Raw genomic sequence first — 18,466 nt, forward strand, 5'->3', positions numbered from 1 at the left:
ATTTATTAGGACTATCTGACCAGATTTATTTGGACTATATTGAACCGGATTTATTAGGACTGTATGACCAGATTTATTAGTACTGTATGACCAGATTTATTAGGACTTTCTGACCAGATTTATTAGGACTATCTGACCAGATTTATTAGGACTTTCTGACCAGATTTATTAGGACTATCTGACCAGATTTATTCGGACTTTTTGACCAGATTTATTAGGACTGTCTGACCATATTTATTCGGACTATCTGACCAAATGTATTAGGATGATATCGCACCGGATTTATTGGGACGGCATGGGACCGAATTTATAGGATTATATTTAACCGGATTTATTGGACAATATCGAATCAGACTTATTCGGACTATATTCAACCATATTTATTACAACTATATTGGACTGGATTTATTAAGACTGACCAGATTTATTAGGACTATATTGGACTGGATTTATTGGGATGGCATGGGACCACATTTATAAGACTATATTGAACTGGATTTATTATAACTATATTGGACTGAATTTATTAGGTAAGATGAAGTCGAAAAGCTCATTCAAGCAAATTGATTGAACATTTCATCAGAAGACGTGAAGGTGTCTGCACCAGGATCATATTTTGTGGGATTTGAATCCAACTGAGCAGTCAAAGTTAAGTCTGGGAACTAAAAACATTCACATGATCCTGATCCATTCCTCATGAGCAGGCTTTACTAAAGTCAGAAAGTCTGGCGAGATGTATGTATGAGTATTGTAGGAATGCTACACATGATGTTTGCAAAATCAAGCCTTTTAAAAACAATAAACTTTTTTTTACTAAAACATGTTGCCTAATTTGCTGATGTTTTCATGGAAATAACTTTATATTTGAAATTGGTTCTATATTTTGTTCAAATAAGTTTTACAATGCTGCTCTTCTGAACAATTTGAATCCCATTTAGTGCAGGCTCAGCTATCAGAATATTTTGCACACCTTGAATATTCAGGTCATGTAAGAATTGATGTATGGATTGGCATGCAGGTAGTGCTTTCAGATAAATACGATACCAGATATGAATAGCTTTATGTGAACGGTACATTGCATTGATGGAAGGCTTTGGAACCCCTCGGTAAAACATGCAGGGCGAAACACAGACAAGACGCGATGGAGAGTGAAAACAGAGAAACAAAAATCCTGCGGCCGATAAAAGAGCAGGTGGGCGTGGTTCATAATAGGCGTTTCCCTCCTGGAGAACACGCCCCCACCAGAATCTTTTCGTATTTTCCTTTTCTCTTAACTCCTCTCTCTCTCTCTCTCTCTCTCTCTTTCTCTCTCTCTCTCTCTCCCTCTCTCTCTCTCTCCCTCTCTCTCCCTCTCTCTCCCTCTCTCTCCCTCTCTCTCCCTCTCTCTCTCTCTCTCTCTCCCTCTCTGTGTGTTACCACGTTAACCCCCTCTTTAACCTATTAATTCCACCCTTTTGAATGTACGCTTCTCACAGGGGAATCCTCTTTAAACTCTCTTACTCACTTCCCACACTCTTTCAAACACTTTTCCTCTCTCACCCTCAGCCCCTCCCCATCCCCTCCTCCTCCTCCTCCTCATTCTCCTCCTCCGCCTCCTCCTCCTCACACACACAACCCAAGTTCCCCTGCGTAGTGGGAAGCAAAACTCAAAAGCAGGGTGGAGTTGTGTGGTCGAGAAACAGTTGGAGAGATAGAGGTAGACCGATCGAGTTGGACAGAGTATACAGACACGCAGATAGACACCAATAGGTAGGAGAGGGAAAGTTTTCGAGTTTATCTTATTTTTTTCTCCAGCCCCCCTCCCCGTATTTAGTTAGCCCCTTACCCCATCCTCTCGCCCCTCCTGCTCTCTCACCCTCTGTCTCACTGTCCCTCTCCTTGTTTCTGCTTCCGGACGATACAAAAGTCTCCTTGAAGTGAAGCCCCACAGGGAGCTAGGAAGGACAGTTCGACTCCGATAGATAGCGCCATTTATTTAATATATTTTATTTATTTATTTATTTGCTCTCCCACGAGAAGCAGCGCATAGAGCCGATCAGGTGAGAACTTATAACTTGATGATAATTCGATTACAATGACACTTTTTTTTTACAATCCCAACCGTCGCGAATACAATATACGAACCTGCCTTACCTTCTGAAATGTTGACCAGCTTTTATTATTACTCTTGATATGTTTAATTTGTTCGAACCATGATAATTATATAACTGCCTTACGGAATTTATGTAACCGATCAAAAAGTTTGCTATTCGCACATTTGGTGTTATTGCCATAATGTTGTAATTCCCAAAATTCTAAGTTTGCGATGAAAGTTTACAATTGTTGTGTTTCCAGGCAGTATCTAAAGTAGTAGGTCTATTTGAAACTTTAAATTGATGAGTTACAATGTTTAATGATTCTTTCATAGTTTACAGTCATTTGGTACACATAAAATGACGTAAATTCTACTACAAATTAAACTAACCCCAGTTAACCCCAGCAATAAATCATATCTTGTGAAATGAAATTCTACCTGCAGACTTATAATTATGACAATCACTATATTTGCCATTTTTGAAATTTTTATTTATTTATAATCAGCTTTTAATGTCGAAATTAAATAAATCTTTCATTATTAAAAATAAAAAAAATAAAACTCAGAAAGTTAAAAAAAAAAGAATCTGCTCATATTCGTTTATTGAATTTTATTATTTGCAGTAATAAAGTTAATTTGGCTATAATTACAAACTATGATAGATCATTTAATAATAATAATATGAGTTCCCTTACAATGAACTTTCGGGTCATCAAAGGCTGTGCTATGATTTCTAAAATTATACTCGTGAAAAAATTTGAGACCTATGGGTAATGAATGAGTGCACCTTGATCTGATTAATTGAGTATAATAAGCTTAATCCTTACACAATGCACTCATATAATGACTGTACTACTAGTTATTGAATGGCCCCAATGATTTCCACATTCTTGTGGGGTCAGTCGGGGAATATTTTTGGTCCAAGTCTTTCACGAACTTGATGGCCAGGTTTGATGTCTCAATGAAGGTGGCAGGAATTTGGAATTTGTTTAGACCTGCTAGCAATAAATCATATAGTCTTCACTAAAGACAATGTGGGATCTTAAATGTCCGCCAATGACCGGTGCTGGCAGATGGGTCCTTCCGATGGACGGCGCACACATTGATGCTTCTCCCTGCCTCAGAAACACCAGGATGGCAGTTTGTAGCTGGGCCGAGATTCCACCCCAGGGTAGACAGCTCAGAGGCGAGTGTGAATACCTCCAAGCTATCGCGTCAATGTATATAATAGAAGCACCATTTATATTCTCTAACTTGGAACTCTCCAGGGAAACTGGTACAGTACCAACATTACAATCTAAGCAGCATGTGGATTTTAAAATTGAAATCATTATGTTTATTTGTCTTGCTATTATCAAATTAATTCTAAAATTGTATTTAGAATCGATATTTATATCGCTTATGATTTGTAAGTACAGAATTTGATGATGTTGGTGGCAGTATTTAATATTGTTGTAATTATGATCCAATTATTATTTTGTTGGTAATGTAGTCTTAATTTGTTATCTTGGATTAATAGTCATAATTTCCCTTTAGTTTTTAATCATTGTCATGCAGACCCCCCACACACATTTCTCATTTAGGTTAAAATTAATAAACCATGTGTGTGTATATACAGTCACGTGAAAAAGTAAGTACACCCCATGTAAAGTTTTGACTTTTTCAACATATTTCAACATACAGCTATTTGATCTTCATTTCAACAACATTGATAGATAAAGGTGATGTAATATAACAAATATCATGAAACATTTACATTTTGTAGTCCATTGTATAATTTAAATAAACATAAATGGAAATTTCGCATGTGGAAAAAGTAAGTACACCCTTGGCTCTAATAGGTGGTATTGCCCCCTTTGGCAGAAACAACCTCAATTTTGCGTTTCTTATAACTGTCGACCAGTCTCTGACATAGACTGGGAGAAATTTTTGCCCACTCCTCCATGCAGAATTATTTCAGCTGTGCGATGTTTGAGGGGTTTCTTGCATGCACAGCTCGTTTCAAATCCCCCCACAACATCTCGATGGGATTTAGATCCGGGCTTTGACTTGGCCATTCCAGAACCCTCCATTTCTTTCTTTTCAGCCATTCCTTGGTGGATTTACTGGTGTGTTTAGGGTCATTGTCATGTTGCAAGGTCCACCTTTGGTTGAGCTTCAACTTTCCTACAGATGGCCTCACATTATCCTCAAGCATCCTCTGCTACAATGAAGAATTCATAGTGGATTCTATGATGGTAAGCTGCCCAGGCCCTGATGCAGCAAAGCTGCCCCAAACCATAATATTTCCACCACCATGCTTTACAGTTGGTATCAGGTTCTTGTGGTCAAATGCTGTCTTTGGTTTTCGCCAAACATGTCTTCTGGAACTGTGGCCAAATAGCTCTACTTTTGACTCATCTGTCCAGAGCACATTGTTCCAGAAGTGCTGGTCTTTGCCTAGGTGTTCATTGGCAAACTTTAGTCTTGCCCTGATGTTCTTTCTGGACAGCAAAGGTTTCCTCCTGGCACACCTCCCATGTACATCAAATTTGTGCAGCCTCTTTCTAATTGTAGACTCGTGCACTTTGACACCAACAGTGGCAAGAGCTACCTGTAGGTCCCATGATGACATTCTGAGGTTCTTAGAGACTTCTTTCAGCATCTTGCGGTCTGCTCTTGGGCTGAACTTGCTGGGGTGGCCTGGCCTAAACAAGTTGGCAGTTGTTTAGAATCTTCTCCACTTGTAGATGATCTTCCGGACAGTCGAATGATTGATTTCAAATTGCTTGGAGATCTTTTTAAATCCCTTCCCAGACTCGTAGGCATCTATAATCTTCTTTCTGAAGGCCTCAGAGAGCTCTTTTGATCTGGGCATGATGACGCCGCACACTTCAACAACAAAGAGCAAACCAAACAAAATGTCTGAGGTTTAAATAAGACAGGTTCCTCCAAGATCCTCTCTAACGATGTTCTAATCATTTGCACCTGAGCTGGTGCACCTGATTCTAATTTTAGGTATTTGAAGTAGTGATATATGTAGGGGTGTACTTACTTTTTCCACATGCGAAATTTGCATTTATGTTTATTTAAATTATACAATGGACTACAAAATGTAAATGTTTCATGATATTTGTTGTATTATATCACCTTTATCTTTCAATATTGTTGAAATGAAGATCAAATAGCTGTATGTTGAAATATGTTGAAAAAGTCAAAACTTTACATGGGGTGTACTTACTTTTTCACGTGGCTGTATATATATAGGGTGGTCCAGAAACCCGAGGCACATTTTGAAGAACGATACCTGCAACAAACAACTACGTTTATTGTTGTTCTTTGGTGCAAAACAAAACATGATTACCCGTAAATGGATGTGACCGCTTCAACACGCACAGTCATCACGTGATATGCAACAGGGTGAGGTGTATCACTTTAAATGGATCGTGGTGAGCTTTGCACACTGTGCTGCACGCGTTTGTCTTTGCATTAGTTCAGTTAATTGTGAATTCGACACCCTAATATGATGGAGGATGTCGTGAGACAGAAAATTTGCGCTGCACGCTTGTATTTTGTATCTGGAAATTCGGCTGAAGTTCACAGGCAACTTGTCAAAGAATGTGGCGCCGACGCAATTGACAGAAGAACCATGGGCAGAATAAACAAGCAATTTGATTAAACCAGCAGCATTCTTCCAAAACAGTCACCAGGTAGGCCTCGTGATGTTCGAACTGAGGAAAGCAGAGCGGTCATTCAACAACAACTCCACCGTAACACGTCATTATCAACTCGTCGTTTATCAAACGGCACCAACATAAGCCAATCATCGATTTGAAGAATACTAAAAGACCTTAATGCGAAACCATACATGCCCAGATTAATTCACCAACTATCTGAGGATGATTTTGACAGGTGCGTTGAGGCATGTGAGACATTGCTTGGGTTGATGGATATGGACAATGATTTGCAGAGCAGGATCTTGTGGTCAGATGAATCCAGATTTACTTTATCTGGTTCTGTGAATCGTCATAACAGCATGATATGGGCAGTGGACAACCCACGGTTTACTGTTGAGCACAACGTCCAGTATCAAGCTTGTGTGTCCGTCTGGGCAGCCATTTCTTCTGGAGGAATTGTTGGACCAATACTTTTTTGAAGAAAATGTGAATGCTGCAAATTACCTTCTAATGTTGGAGCAGCATGTATTTCCACTCATGGATGGCCAAATGTGGTTCATGCATGATGGTGCGCCTGCTCATTATGCTGTCAGTGTACGCCAGGCCCTTGATTTGAACTTTACAGACAAATGGATTGGCCATCGTGGTCCGGTTGAATGGCCGCCGCGGTCTTGTGATTGAACAACACCCTGTGATTTCTTCCTTTGGGGTTTCCTCAAACACAAAGTGTATGCGAGGAATCCTACGACCCTTAGAGACTTCAAACAATTCATCCGTAATGAGACTGCTGCCTTAACGACTGAAACATGCAGAACGGTGTGTCAGAGTGTTTCGTCATGGCTACAGCTGTGCATAGACAATGAAAGAAAGCAGGAGTTTGTCAGAGTGCAGTTTGATAATTTGAACTGATCTGTTTCATGTATATTAGACTGATTAGACTGTTTAACGAGTAATCATTTTTTGTTTTGCACCAAAGAACGATAATAAACATCGTTGTTTGTTGCAGGTATCGTTCTTCAAAATGTGCCCAGGGTTTCTGGACCACTCTGTATGCATATATATACACACATATATGTATATATATATATATATATATATATATATATATATATATATATATATATATATATATAGTTGCGGATCTTCGAAGCCCGTTCCCATTACAAAGGGGAGATTAAACCCCTTTTGTTCTCTGGGTCTTCGAAACCGCGAGACTGTGTCGCCACTCCCGGGCAAACGTGGAAAAGGGTTTCGGGACAAATTCACACGTACCTTTGGTACCCATGCCGCAGCGGAAGCGGGGATCGAGTCTCGCACGAACCACGCGTAATTGAGTATGCCCGAGCGGAATGCGTACCACGTGACTCGTGCTGTTATTTTTCTATGAGAACCCGATTAGAGCGATCTTTGTACCATGCGAGGTCAATGATGGAAAACACAAGACGGTCGAATCAGAAGGAAGCACAGGGTTATTTCCACTATTCACAAGGATTGGTAGAAAGAAAGGGACACAGGGCAGAACTTAGTCAATCTTATACTTATACCCAGACAATGGGCCCACTCACATACACGAGGAGATGGAGGAAGGATGTTCGTGCCCAAACGCGCCTGCTTCAGTCGCTCCTGGAACAGCTCGCCCGGCGTAGCTCTCCAATGTTCACGGCACGTATCAGGCGAAGGCAGGCAGGAGGGAAATCGCGCGTCTGGGGCCGGCGCGGGTTGTTCTTCACAGTCGCAATTAATACTGCGCAGAGCGCGGGGAGCAGGGCAAAGTTCGTATACAACGAGGTGATTCAGTTCATGGGTGATACAACTCAATACGAAGCAATCTCACACGCGTTCTCAACTCCTCTCGTCTCCTGGGCTCATCCGCGTCTCCTCTCACCTTCTCAACTCTCAACTCACATCTCAACTGCTCCCCGAACTCATCTGAGGTGGGGGGACTCGGAGCCGGGTTATATGGCCCCGCCCCAGAGTCTCACTCGAATGTTCCAAACTCCGCCTCTGCCGCAGTGGTAAGCCACTCCCCTCGAGCCCTGACTGGCGGCTCGTGCTTACCGGCCACTCCCACTCCTCCTGCCCCGCCTTCCTTCGGCCTCAGTCGACTTGTTCAGGCATGCTGCGTGGTATTTCAGCGCCAAAACCAAAAGCATCGAAGCACCATAAGGACACCTAATTTTCACAAGGCCGACTCAACGCAAAACTAAACACAGGAAAAGGACCACTTACATTTACGAAGAAATAACTGAACGATCGCGAGTTGTAACTGTGGTGTAACTAACTTGTAACTGTGGTGTAACCATGTTGTGGTGTAACTAACTAAGAGGGGAAATTAACCTTTATTTGAAAACCGCAACAATATATATACAGACTTGGCATTTAATATGGAAAAAAATTTTTTCTTGACTTGGGTTTACTTTCTTAACTCAGTATATCAATCTGGTGAGTTTCTTTTACACTTTGGTGATTTATTTGTTAAAAGAACCATGTCACTGTTTGTCTGTCGCAGCAAGAAGTCAACAACAGGATTATATCACAGGTGGCGTGGCAAAATGTACGGACAGGTGCATTTGATGATTGGCTTCACATTTGGGTATACAAGGATTGTTGCGTTCTGTATTAGTGGAAAACAACTGCTGCACGTCTCCAAAAGTTATTGCCGCTTCCTCTGGAGATGGTCCGTCAACTCGACAATGCTGTTTGTCATGGAGTGGTGGCTTTACGAAATTACGGCATGAAACAGCGTGCTATTGCTCGGCAGTATGGCATCACTCAAGGTCAGGTGTCAAAGATCCTGAAACGAAATGCTCAGAGGGGTGTCCCTACTCAAATACCGAGGCCAGGACGTCCCCGCAGAACCACAAGGAGGGATGATCACCAGCTGCACCGGTTAGTCCGCAATGGCCGTACCAAGTCAGCTAATCGGCTTAGGGCTGAGTGGCAGCAACTGACAAATGTGCCTGTATCCAGAAGGCTAGTCAACCAACGACTGGTTCAAGCAGGCTATCGTGCCAGGCGTCCCCTGAGAAAGTCACGCCTGACCAGACAACACCGCCAGCGCCGATTGCAGTGGGCCAGAGAGCACCGTCAATGGCAGCCAGGACACTGGAATCATGTGATCTTCAGTGACGAGCCTAGATTTCTGGTCTATCGTCAAGATGGCCGCGTCCGAGTGCGCAGACAAGTGCATGAAGCCTACAACAAAGATTGTATAGTGCCAAGAGTCCAAGCTGGAGGTGGTGGGGTGACCGTTTGGGCTGCTTTCCATGCAGGGGGCAAAACTGACCTGGTTGTTCTGAATGGAAACCTGAACCAGTTCAAGTACAGGGCCATCCTGGAAGAAACATTGCTTCCATTTGCTCGTGCAGCCTTTCGAGGAAACTTTGTCTTCCAAGATGACAATGCACGGCCTCATCGTGCTCGCATGATCCCACACTTTCTTGCTGACCGTGGTGTAGAGCATATGGAGTGGCCTGCCATGTCCCCGGATATTAATCCGATAGAGAACTTGTGGGCAGAATTAATGCGTCAAATCGACCACTTGGACCAGCAGCCGACCTCTGTGCGTGAATTGCAGCAGGCTATTGTCACTGCATGGCAAGAGATTCCTGTCCAAACCTTGGCAAATCTCGTGAACAGCATGCCTCAACTTGTACGTGCTCTCCTGAATGCTCGTGGGGGTTACACGAAGTACTGAACTGTAATCAGGGAGACGAGTACCGCTCGAACCACGGACAAGATGGTATTTGCCGAGCGGTTTAGCAAGCCGCGATTCGAGCCTTTAACAAAAGACTATCCCGATTTATAAAGCAGTTGGCCAAAATCACGCCACAGGTACTCAACGGGGAAAAGACTAAAGCGACCGGATGAGAGGAAGCCATAGAGCCAAAAAGGGTAAAGGAAGAACACAGGTTTATTTACTATCTACAAGAAATGAAGAAGAAACGAAAGGTGAGACTGTACAGGAAGAGGAAGAAGCAGATACACAGGGCAAACCTTAAAACAATCTTAATTATCAACGCCCCAGACAGACAAACAGACTTACACGAAAGGAAAATAGCAGGCAGGAATGACTGGAAGAAGGGATGAGAAGGCCCAGGCAGACGGTAGGCGTCGAGGTCCGGCTCCAGGAGTCGACTCGCGTGGTGGCGGGAAAACCCTGGCAGGCAGCGAGCGCGTATCGTTCACCGCGAGCGGACATTGCATATAGCGATGGGACTGGGATGCTCCGTCTATAACAAATGGCTCGTGTCAACGCTCTCTCTCTTGAACAAGATGCCAGTTCGTCGCGCACTCCAGGTCCTTCCCCTCACGTTGGTACCTTATCACGCGTCTCTCGCTTGAAGCAGTCCCTCGCAGCCGCTTTTATTGCTCGTGTTGGAATCAAGCCGCCGGCTCTCATGACACGCCTACCGGTCGGCTCACCTCGGCCCTGGTTGGCCGGTAAGGGCTTGCTGACTCCACCTCCGATGACGAGTCGACATGCCACACCTTGTTCTGGCGGCTCCGCCCCCTTCTTCCTCGGCTTCAGACCGCATGGCTTATGGCGGCGTGGTGCCAGTAAACAGCCCAGTGCAACGGCGGCGAACGCTGTTGGCAAGCGAGGCCCCACAATTTGAAGAGGGAGAGCAAAATGGAAGGAATGGGGCCTATCTTATTTGATTAATGCAACGCAGATTCAACTACTGGGAACAGATCCTGAACTGAAACACATAATAATGAAATATCTATGGAGAGGTCCTATGGTTCGCTATGTGTTGTACATGGACTAACTAAGGTGCGATTTTTAACAAGCCAATTGATGGGGATATTTACAGGGGAACACTTATAAGGGATGCATTTACTAAAATTTACTAGTGAAGGTTCTAAAAACCGTAAAAAAAAAAAAAAAAAAAAATTATATATATATATATATATCTTCATATATATATACTTCATAAAAATAATTCCTGAACATTTCCCATAGAAATATCAATGCATTTCGTTTAGATATCTCGTTATTTACATTAGTCTGTATCTAAATTTAATCCTAACTACCGACAGTGGTGCACACGTGGATAAAAACAGGTCAACAAAACGCAGGCAAAAAAATGACCATGGTACAAAGTCGTGCATGATTCCCATGAAAATCAAAATGCACGTGCGTCTCCTTGTGATTTTCCCTATAAAAGGCACCCCAAAACGTGTGTTCATCATTCGTGTTTCGATGCCAGCGCCATGCCCAGACTTACGAGGATTCAGAGAGACCAGGCTATTGGAAGATTGCATGCTGGACAGACTGCACGAATGGTTGCCAATGCTTTCCGTGTCAACGTGAGAACCATCTACAGGTTACAGGAACGATACCAGGCCACCATCAGCACCGATGACCATTGACCACCCACGCAGTGGCAGACCGAGGGTAACAACACCACGATAGGATCGACAGATTGTGCGTCATCACATCCAAGATCGCTTTACCAGGGCTACAAAAACTGCAACACAAACAGCTGGAACCCACCAGGGACACATTAGTGGTGATGCAGTCCGTCGACGTTTGAAGAACAGGGATGTCCGTTGTCACAGGCCGTATCGTTGCCCCATTCTTACAGCTCGACACTGCCGTGACCGACTTCAGTGGGCCACACAGCATCAAAATTGGCGTTACCAGCAGTGGAGAACTGTTCTTTTCTCAGACGAAAGCCGATACTGTGTTTCCACGGCAGATGGCAGAGTGAGAGTTTGGCGTAGACGTGGGGAACGCTACTCAGATGACTGTGTGATGGAAAGAGACTCGTGGGGTGGTCCAAACATCATGGTATGGGGTGCTATTGCTCTCAATCACAAAGTCGGTCCTGTGGTGTTCCCGAATATTGGTCCAGGAAGAGGCAATGGTGTCACAGCTGCTCGCTACATCGATCAAGTCCTCAGACCTCACGTTGTGCCACATTTTGGACGTCACGGAAATCATGTCTTCCAGCAGGACAACGCCCATGCCCACACTGCCAGAGCAACAAGGGACTTCCTGCAACAGAATGGCATCCAAACCATACACTGGCCTGCGCCCAGCCCCGATTTAAACCCGACAGAGCACTAGTGGGACGAGGTTCAAAGAAGACTGAATCACGTTCGACCAAGGCCGACAACTGCAGCTCAACTCAGTCAGGCGTTTCTCAGAGGGTGGGCCGAAGTGACCAATGCCTTCATCAAGCGATTATTCCACTCCATGTACAGACGTATGGCTGTCATCAACGCTCACGGGGGTCACACAAGATACTGATTTTGACCTCCCTTGTTCTCACCTGGTCTTGTGTTTTTCTTATTCAGAACATTTCACATTATTGTTTGAACTGTGGTGACCATACCTGTAATGTTTCATGTTGACCCTAAATCTCAATTCGTGTTGATCATGACTTGAAAATAAAGACTCCAAAATATTGATTCTGACTGACGTTTCTTTTGCTGTTCAGTATATATATATATATATATTGTTACGGACACGGCTTAAGATGTTATGATGGGCCGAGCGGAATGGCCGCCGTGTTCGCACAGTTTACCCGATTCTTCCCCAACTTACCCGATTCCACCCGACGTTGACCAAATCGCGCTATGCTAAATCAATGAAGGAAAGGACACAACGACTGGGATAAATGAAACGACGCAAGGGGTACAGTTCTCAAGACCTCCGGAGGAGGATATAATTAGTGGGGGGGAAAAGGGGTAGATTACAAGGCAATGAGGTAAAGACACAGAAGAGATAGGCACTTAGACACAATCTTATCTATCCCAGACAGACCACAGACAAACGGAACAAGACTGACTTACACAGGGATTGATGGCAGGGAAGGACAGGCAGTCGATAGCACAAGGTGCACCTTGGCTCAGGGGCAGAATCAAACACGGTCCGGTCCAGAGATGCGGGGAGGTATTGCAGCGCTCGGAGGTGGCGTCCTTCTCTCTCCCAGCTCAGGGCGCATCTGACGTCACCTCCCTCTTCCTGCGCATGCTCAGCGGGGAGTGACACGCCCTCGGCTCGTTGGCTCCGCCCCAGATGGGATCGGTCCGCCGCTTCTATTGGGTGCGGGGGTTACCCGGCTCCGCCCCTGACGAGGAGCTGACAGCGAGCCCCTACTTGGTAACCCCGTCGAGCACATGTCCGATGGCGGCTCGTTGGAAAGGCTTGGTGCCCTCCCAACACCCCCCACCAACCAAGCCGGAGTGAGGACGCGCACTCCCCGTGCCGCCGCCGTTGTTGTTGCTGTTGTTGTTGTTGTTGCTGAACCGTGAGGAAGAGCTGCGGGGAGGTATTGGGAGGTCCTAAACTTCCTAACGGTGCCATACAATCACATTCTGGTGCAACGAAGAGTCAGAATTAATGGAAACGAGTCCTTAACTGACATAGACTAAGAATAACTAGCAAGATGTCCTATAGTTGTCTACGTGAGATGCGGTGGACCTGGATGCGACATTTAATGGGGGAAATAGGGGAAGGTCGGGTCTACAGAGTGTTGTTTACAGAAAATGGGACTAGGGAATGGGGGATTGGGGATAGTTGGGAAGTATGGAGGAAATAGGGGAATATTTACAAGCGGATATGGATGGATGCCAATCTCATATCCGCAACAATATATATATCAGTCACAGAAAGTAACTCCATCTGCATTCTCTTGTGGAATCCAAATCCCCATTCTCTTCTTCTCTAACGACCCCAATGATTCCTACCTTGTTGTAGGGTTGGCCATGGAATGCTTTTTGGCCCAAGTCATTCATGAAGCAGTTGGCAAGGCTGCCTGTTTTATTGAAGGTGGCAGGAATTTGTAATTTGTTCAAGGTGCTGGCAACAACTCACCAACTCTTCGCGAAAGACACTATTAGATATTTAACGTCCACCAACGACTGGTTGGATCCTCAGGCTCGACGTCCTTCTGATGGATGGCAAACATATTGATGCCTCACCCTGCATGCAAAACATGAGGAGAAGAGTTTATATCTGGGTCGAGATTTGAACCTAGTTTAGATAGCTTAAAGTCGAGTGTGCATACCTCAAAGCTGTCCTGCTAGCTCCCTGGATGGAATTAAAATATTCGATATGACATTGGTTTCCTCGGGTAAGCCATTGTGTGCAGGTGCATTGATCAAATATGTTTGGTTTGCTCATGTGTTTTAAAAGCCAACCATACGGTATGCTCGGCTGGTCCGAAAGATAGTTTCCTCTACTTATTGTGGTTACTTATGTTGTTGTTTTTTGAAGTATTTTTGTGTGTGACAATGATCACATGATACACTGTTATTTATGTGTGGTTGTTGTATATGTAAAATGTATCATCATATATTGATTTGAGGATAACCATATTACTGTACTACACATACTACAAATATATAATTTAAACATGACTACAACTTTTATTGTAAAACTTATTTTTTACCAATTATCATCGAATAGACAGATTTCACTTAAATTTATCACCTTAATGTTATAGATCTTACATTATAACTTGTACAATGTTTGAGCATTGTACTTGTCCATATAAGACTTTGTTGTTACCCTTAGAGATGGTTGGGAGCCGCACAGTTAACCCCAGATCAGGGGCTGATTACCTTGCACAGTTGCTGCAGGAGAGGCGATTGTTGTCCACTTTACCACAACTGTGCGGTGCTCTCGCTCATATTGACAGACTTCTCGATGAGGGTAAGTTTTAGACTTAGTTACTGCAAGATAACTTTGCAGTTTGCTTTTGTTATACCATATGCAGTGTATATACAGTATATACATGTGTGTGTGTGTGTGTATATGTATGTATATATATATATATATATATATATATATATATATATATATATATATATATATATATATTATATATATATATATATATATATATATACATATATACAGGGGGCTGCAAAAGTAGGTATACAGTAAGGATTATACCAGTATTACCAGTATTATAATAGTGGTGCTAGGATTCATTTAATACTAGAATTCATTAAAATCATTATTACCATTTTTGACAGGGTTTTCGCACGCAAGCCACGTTCTGTTGATGCCATGATTCAGTTCATACGGGAGGCTTGCCAGGAAATTGATGCTGATAAAGACCTTTGTGCCAGAGTGTGCATGGGTGTCCACACTCGACTAGTGGAGTGTGTGAATGCCGGGGGCAAACAGTTTGAACATTTGAGGGATTAATGTTTATTATTGATATGTTTATTATTGATATGTTATTATTGATATGCTTGTATAATCAATAAAATACGTTTTGTGCGCACGCTTTGTTTTTCATTACTGTGTACCTACTTTTGCAGCCCCCTGTATATATATCTATCTATCTGTGCAGTGTCTCAGCCTGTCATCCTTCCGAGGTCGGCTAATTGAGTACGAGCTCACTGGTCATTCCCTGTGTGTCGCAAGAGGCGACTAACAGGGTTGGCGGCAGGAAGGGCATCCAGCCATAAACCATTGCTTCAAAAAGGGGACCAAGGTGTCTGAAAAAGGCCAACCCCTGCTCTGTGGGGAAAAATGGCCTCTAAAGGTGGTTTTTTTTTTTTTTTAATCTGTGCAGTGTCTGTGTTGTGTTGTCTTGTCTTGTCACTGAACTACTTTCTCAAACTTTTGTGAAATCGTATCCAAACTTCTGGTGTGCACATATCTCTCCCGTCGGTATGTCCTAAGGGTATTTATTTTTGAAAAATGTTCCAAATTTTTTTTTTTTTTTTGGGGAATTTTTTTGGGCAAAGTTTTGTTTTTCAACTTCAATTGTTTATAAAATGTGATATCACGTATATTACAAATACATTTGTGCAAAATAATTGTTTGAATTATGATTGGTTTAAACCATGACAAAACGGCAACTCGGTACAGTCATTTATCTATATATCTACACATCTCGGCAGTGTCTATGTTGTCACTGAATTACTCCCTTAAACTTTTGTTTCTGTGGTTGTGAAGTCTTTTTCATAACGTGGCTGTGAGGTGTTTTGAATCGTGGTGGTGAGATGTTTTGAATTTCGTGGTGGTAAGGTGTTTTTAATTTCGTGGTGGTGAGGTGTAATCATCCCAAACTTCCAGTCTGCACCTACCCCTCTCATATGTATGTGCTGTGGGGTTTTTTTTTCATTTTATAAATATTTTTTCAACCTAAATTGTTTATAAAAATGTAATATCACAAACACTACAAATAAATTTGTAAAAATAATTGTTTGTATTATGATTGGTGTAAATCATGACAACACAGCAACTCAGGTACAGTCACTATCCTCAGCTAAAACAAGCCCGTTCCTCTGTACGACCCGTGGTGAGGCAAGCGTCGCGAGCCGACCCAAACTAGTGTATATATATATATATATATATATATATATATATATATATATATATATATGTATATGTATAATATATATATATATATATATATATATATATATATATATATGTATATATATATATATATATGTATATGTATATATATATATATATATGTATATATATATATATATATATATATATATATATATATATTATATATATATATATGTATATATATATATATATATATATATATATATATATATATATATATACATACACACACACACACACACACACACACACACACACACACACACACACACACACACACACACACACATATATACAGCGCCTATAGAAAGTCCACACCTTTCAAAATTATCGCCTTTGGTTGCCTTATAGCTTGGAGTTCAATTTCATCAAATCGGGCTTTTTCACCTTTATTTACACATCGTAACCCACAACCTCCAAGTGAAAAACAAATTCTACAAATTTCAGAACATTTATTTAAATTACAAAGCTATAATATCTTGGTTGGATAAGTGTCCACCCCCCATATAATAGCAATTGTAAATTATCTCAGGTGTAACCAATCACCTTCAAAATCCAAGACCCTGCCTAGATCAGGCCGTCCCTCCAAACTGGTTGACCAAGAAAGGAGAAGACTGATCAGAGAGACTACCAAGAGGCTAATGGCAACTATGAAAGAGCTCCAGGCCTTTATGGCAAAGACTGGTCACTGTGTGCATGTGAGAACAATATCCCAAGCACTCCACAAGTCTGGCCTGTACGGTAGGGTAGCAAGAAGGAAGCCATTACTCAAAAAAACCCGACCTTGAGTCCCGTTTGAAATGTACAAAAAAACGACTTGAGATTCTGAAGGCATATGGCAAAAAGTTTTGGGGTCTGACAAAACCAGGATGGAACCTTTTGGCCTAAATGCAAAACGTTATGTTTGGCACAAATCCAACACTGCACATCACCCAAAGAACACCATCCCTACTGTGAAGCATGGTAGTGGCAGCATCATGTTATGGAAATGTTTCTCATCAGCAGGGACTTGGACACTCGTCTGGAATGGGAAAATGCAAATAAGGGAAAATGGATGGAGTAAAATACAGAAAAATCTTCGAGGAAAACCTGCTGCCCTCTGCAAGAAAGCTGAAATAGGGACAGAAGTTCACCTTTCAGCATTATAGCTACCCGAAGTACACAGCCAAATGTACACTGGAGTAGCTAAGGAACAAAAAGATAAATGTCCTTGAGTGGCCCAGTCAGAACCCTGACCTAAATCCAATTGAAAATCTGTGGCACGACTTGAAGGTTGCTGTCCATCAACGCTCCCCATGCAACCTGACTAAGCTTGAACAGTTTTGTACAGAAGAATGGGAAAACCACATTTCAAATTTGGCCTCCAAAGCCAGTCGCCGACTGGGTATCCTCCGTCGTGCGAAGTCCTTCTTTGGCACACCTGAGCTCCTCACCACATACAAGGCTTTCATCCACAGCTCAATGGAATACTGCTATCCTCTCTGGGCTGGTGATCCTGCCTCACACCCAGCTCTTCTTCACGCTGTTGAAACCAAAGTGTTCAGAATCATTGAAATCTCCTGCGATGAAGCTAACTCCAAGGGTCTTTCACTCACTCACCGCAGGTAGGTTGGTGGTCTTTCCGTCTTCTACCGACTCCTCTCTGGCCTTGCCCCCCCAGCTCTCTCTGGGCTCTGTCCCCCAAATATTCCTACAGGTCGCACAAGATCTGCCTGCAACCCTCTTATGGTTAAACTGCCAAAATCAAGACTCTCTGCTCACCTTCACTCCTTCATTCCTCTTTTCTCCCGCCTCTGGAACAAACTCCCTCACTCTCTTCAATCCCACTCCACCCTCCACGTCTTTAAAACAGCTGTTCACCACCATCTCTTATCTTCCCCCATCCAAAACCTTGATCTTTTCTACCCCTGCTAATTTCACCCCAAATCCACTTTTTTGAAATAGCAACTTCTGTCCTGGAAGTCCTTGGTATCCTTGTGTTTTATACTTCTCCCACCCCCCCCCCCCCTTCCTACGCCTCCTCCCCCCAAGCCCTCTCCCTCCCACACATCTCCCTGCTCTCAAATGTTGTGTTTGTGTGCTTCCCCTTCTCTCCCCATCTTGTCTTCGGCTCCCTCTTTTTATATATTTTGATTGTCTGATTTGTTTGTGAAATAAATGTTAGCTCTTTCACGAGCCTCGATTCTGTATACAAAAAATATATATATATATTGCCCAATCCAGGTGTGAAAAGTTGGTAGAAACCTATCCCAACAGACTCACCTGTAATTGCTGTCAAAGGTGTTTCCACCAAGTATTAACTCAGGGAGGTGGACATTTATTCAACTAAGATATTCTAGTTTTGAATTTTTAATTCATTTTCTGAAATTTGTAGAATTTGTTTTTTCACTTGGAAATTGT

The 18,466-nt window shown here is 42.7% G+C and overlaps 1 protein-coding gene across 10 annotated transcripts in view; it reads left to right on the forward strand.

Moving 5' to 3' along the window:
- The first annotated feature begins 1,606 nt into the window (after positions 1 to 1,606).
- Positions 1,607 to 18,466, forward strand: part of LOC137420835 (protein quaking-B) — a 142,110-nt gene continuing 125,250 nt past the window's right edge. For 3 of the 10 annotated variants that reach the window (XM_068106267.2, XM_068106270.2, XM_068106272.2), the window contains exons 1-3: positions 1,903 to 2,039; positions 3,148 to 3,260; positions 14,261 to 14,398. In XM_068106267.2, the coding sequence (XP_067962368.1) occupies positions 3,161 to 3,260; positions 14,261 to 14,398 (238 nt within the window). In that variant the 5' untranslated portion in view covers positions 1,903 to 2,039; positions 3,148 to 3,160. Of the gene's footprint in view, positions 2,040 to 3,147; positions 3,261 to 14,260; positions 14,399 to 18,466 lie in introns of all 10 variants that reach the window. The other 7 variants (XM_078772256.1, XM_078772258.1, XM_068106225.2 and 4 more) reach the window with 6 other exon arrangements.

This window comes from Myxine glutinosa, chromosome 2, assembly GCF_964187855.1.
Source record: "Myxine glutinosa chromosome 2, kmMyxGlut1.1, whole genome shotgun sequence".
Lineage (NCBI taxonomy): Eukaryota > Metazoa > Chordata > Myxini > Myxiniformes > Myxinidae > Myxine > Myxine glutinosa.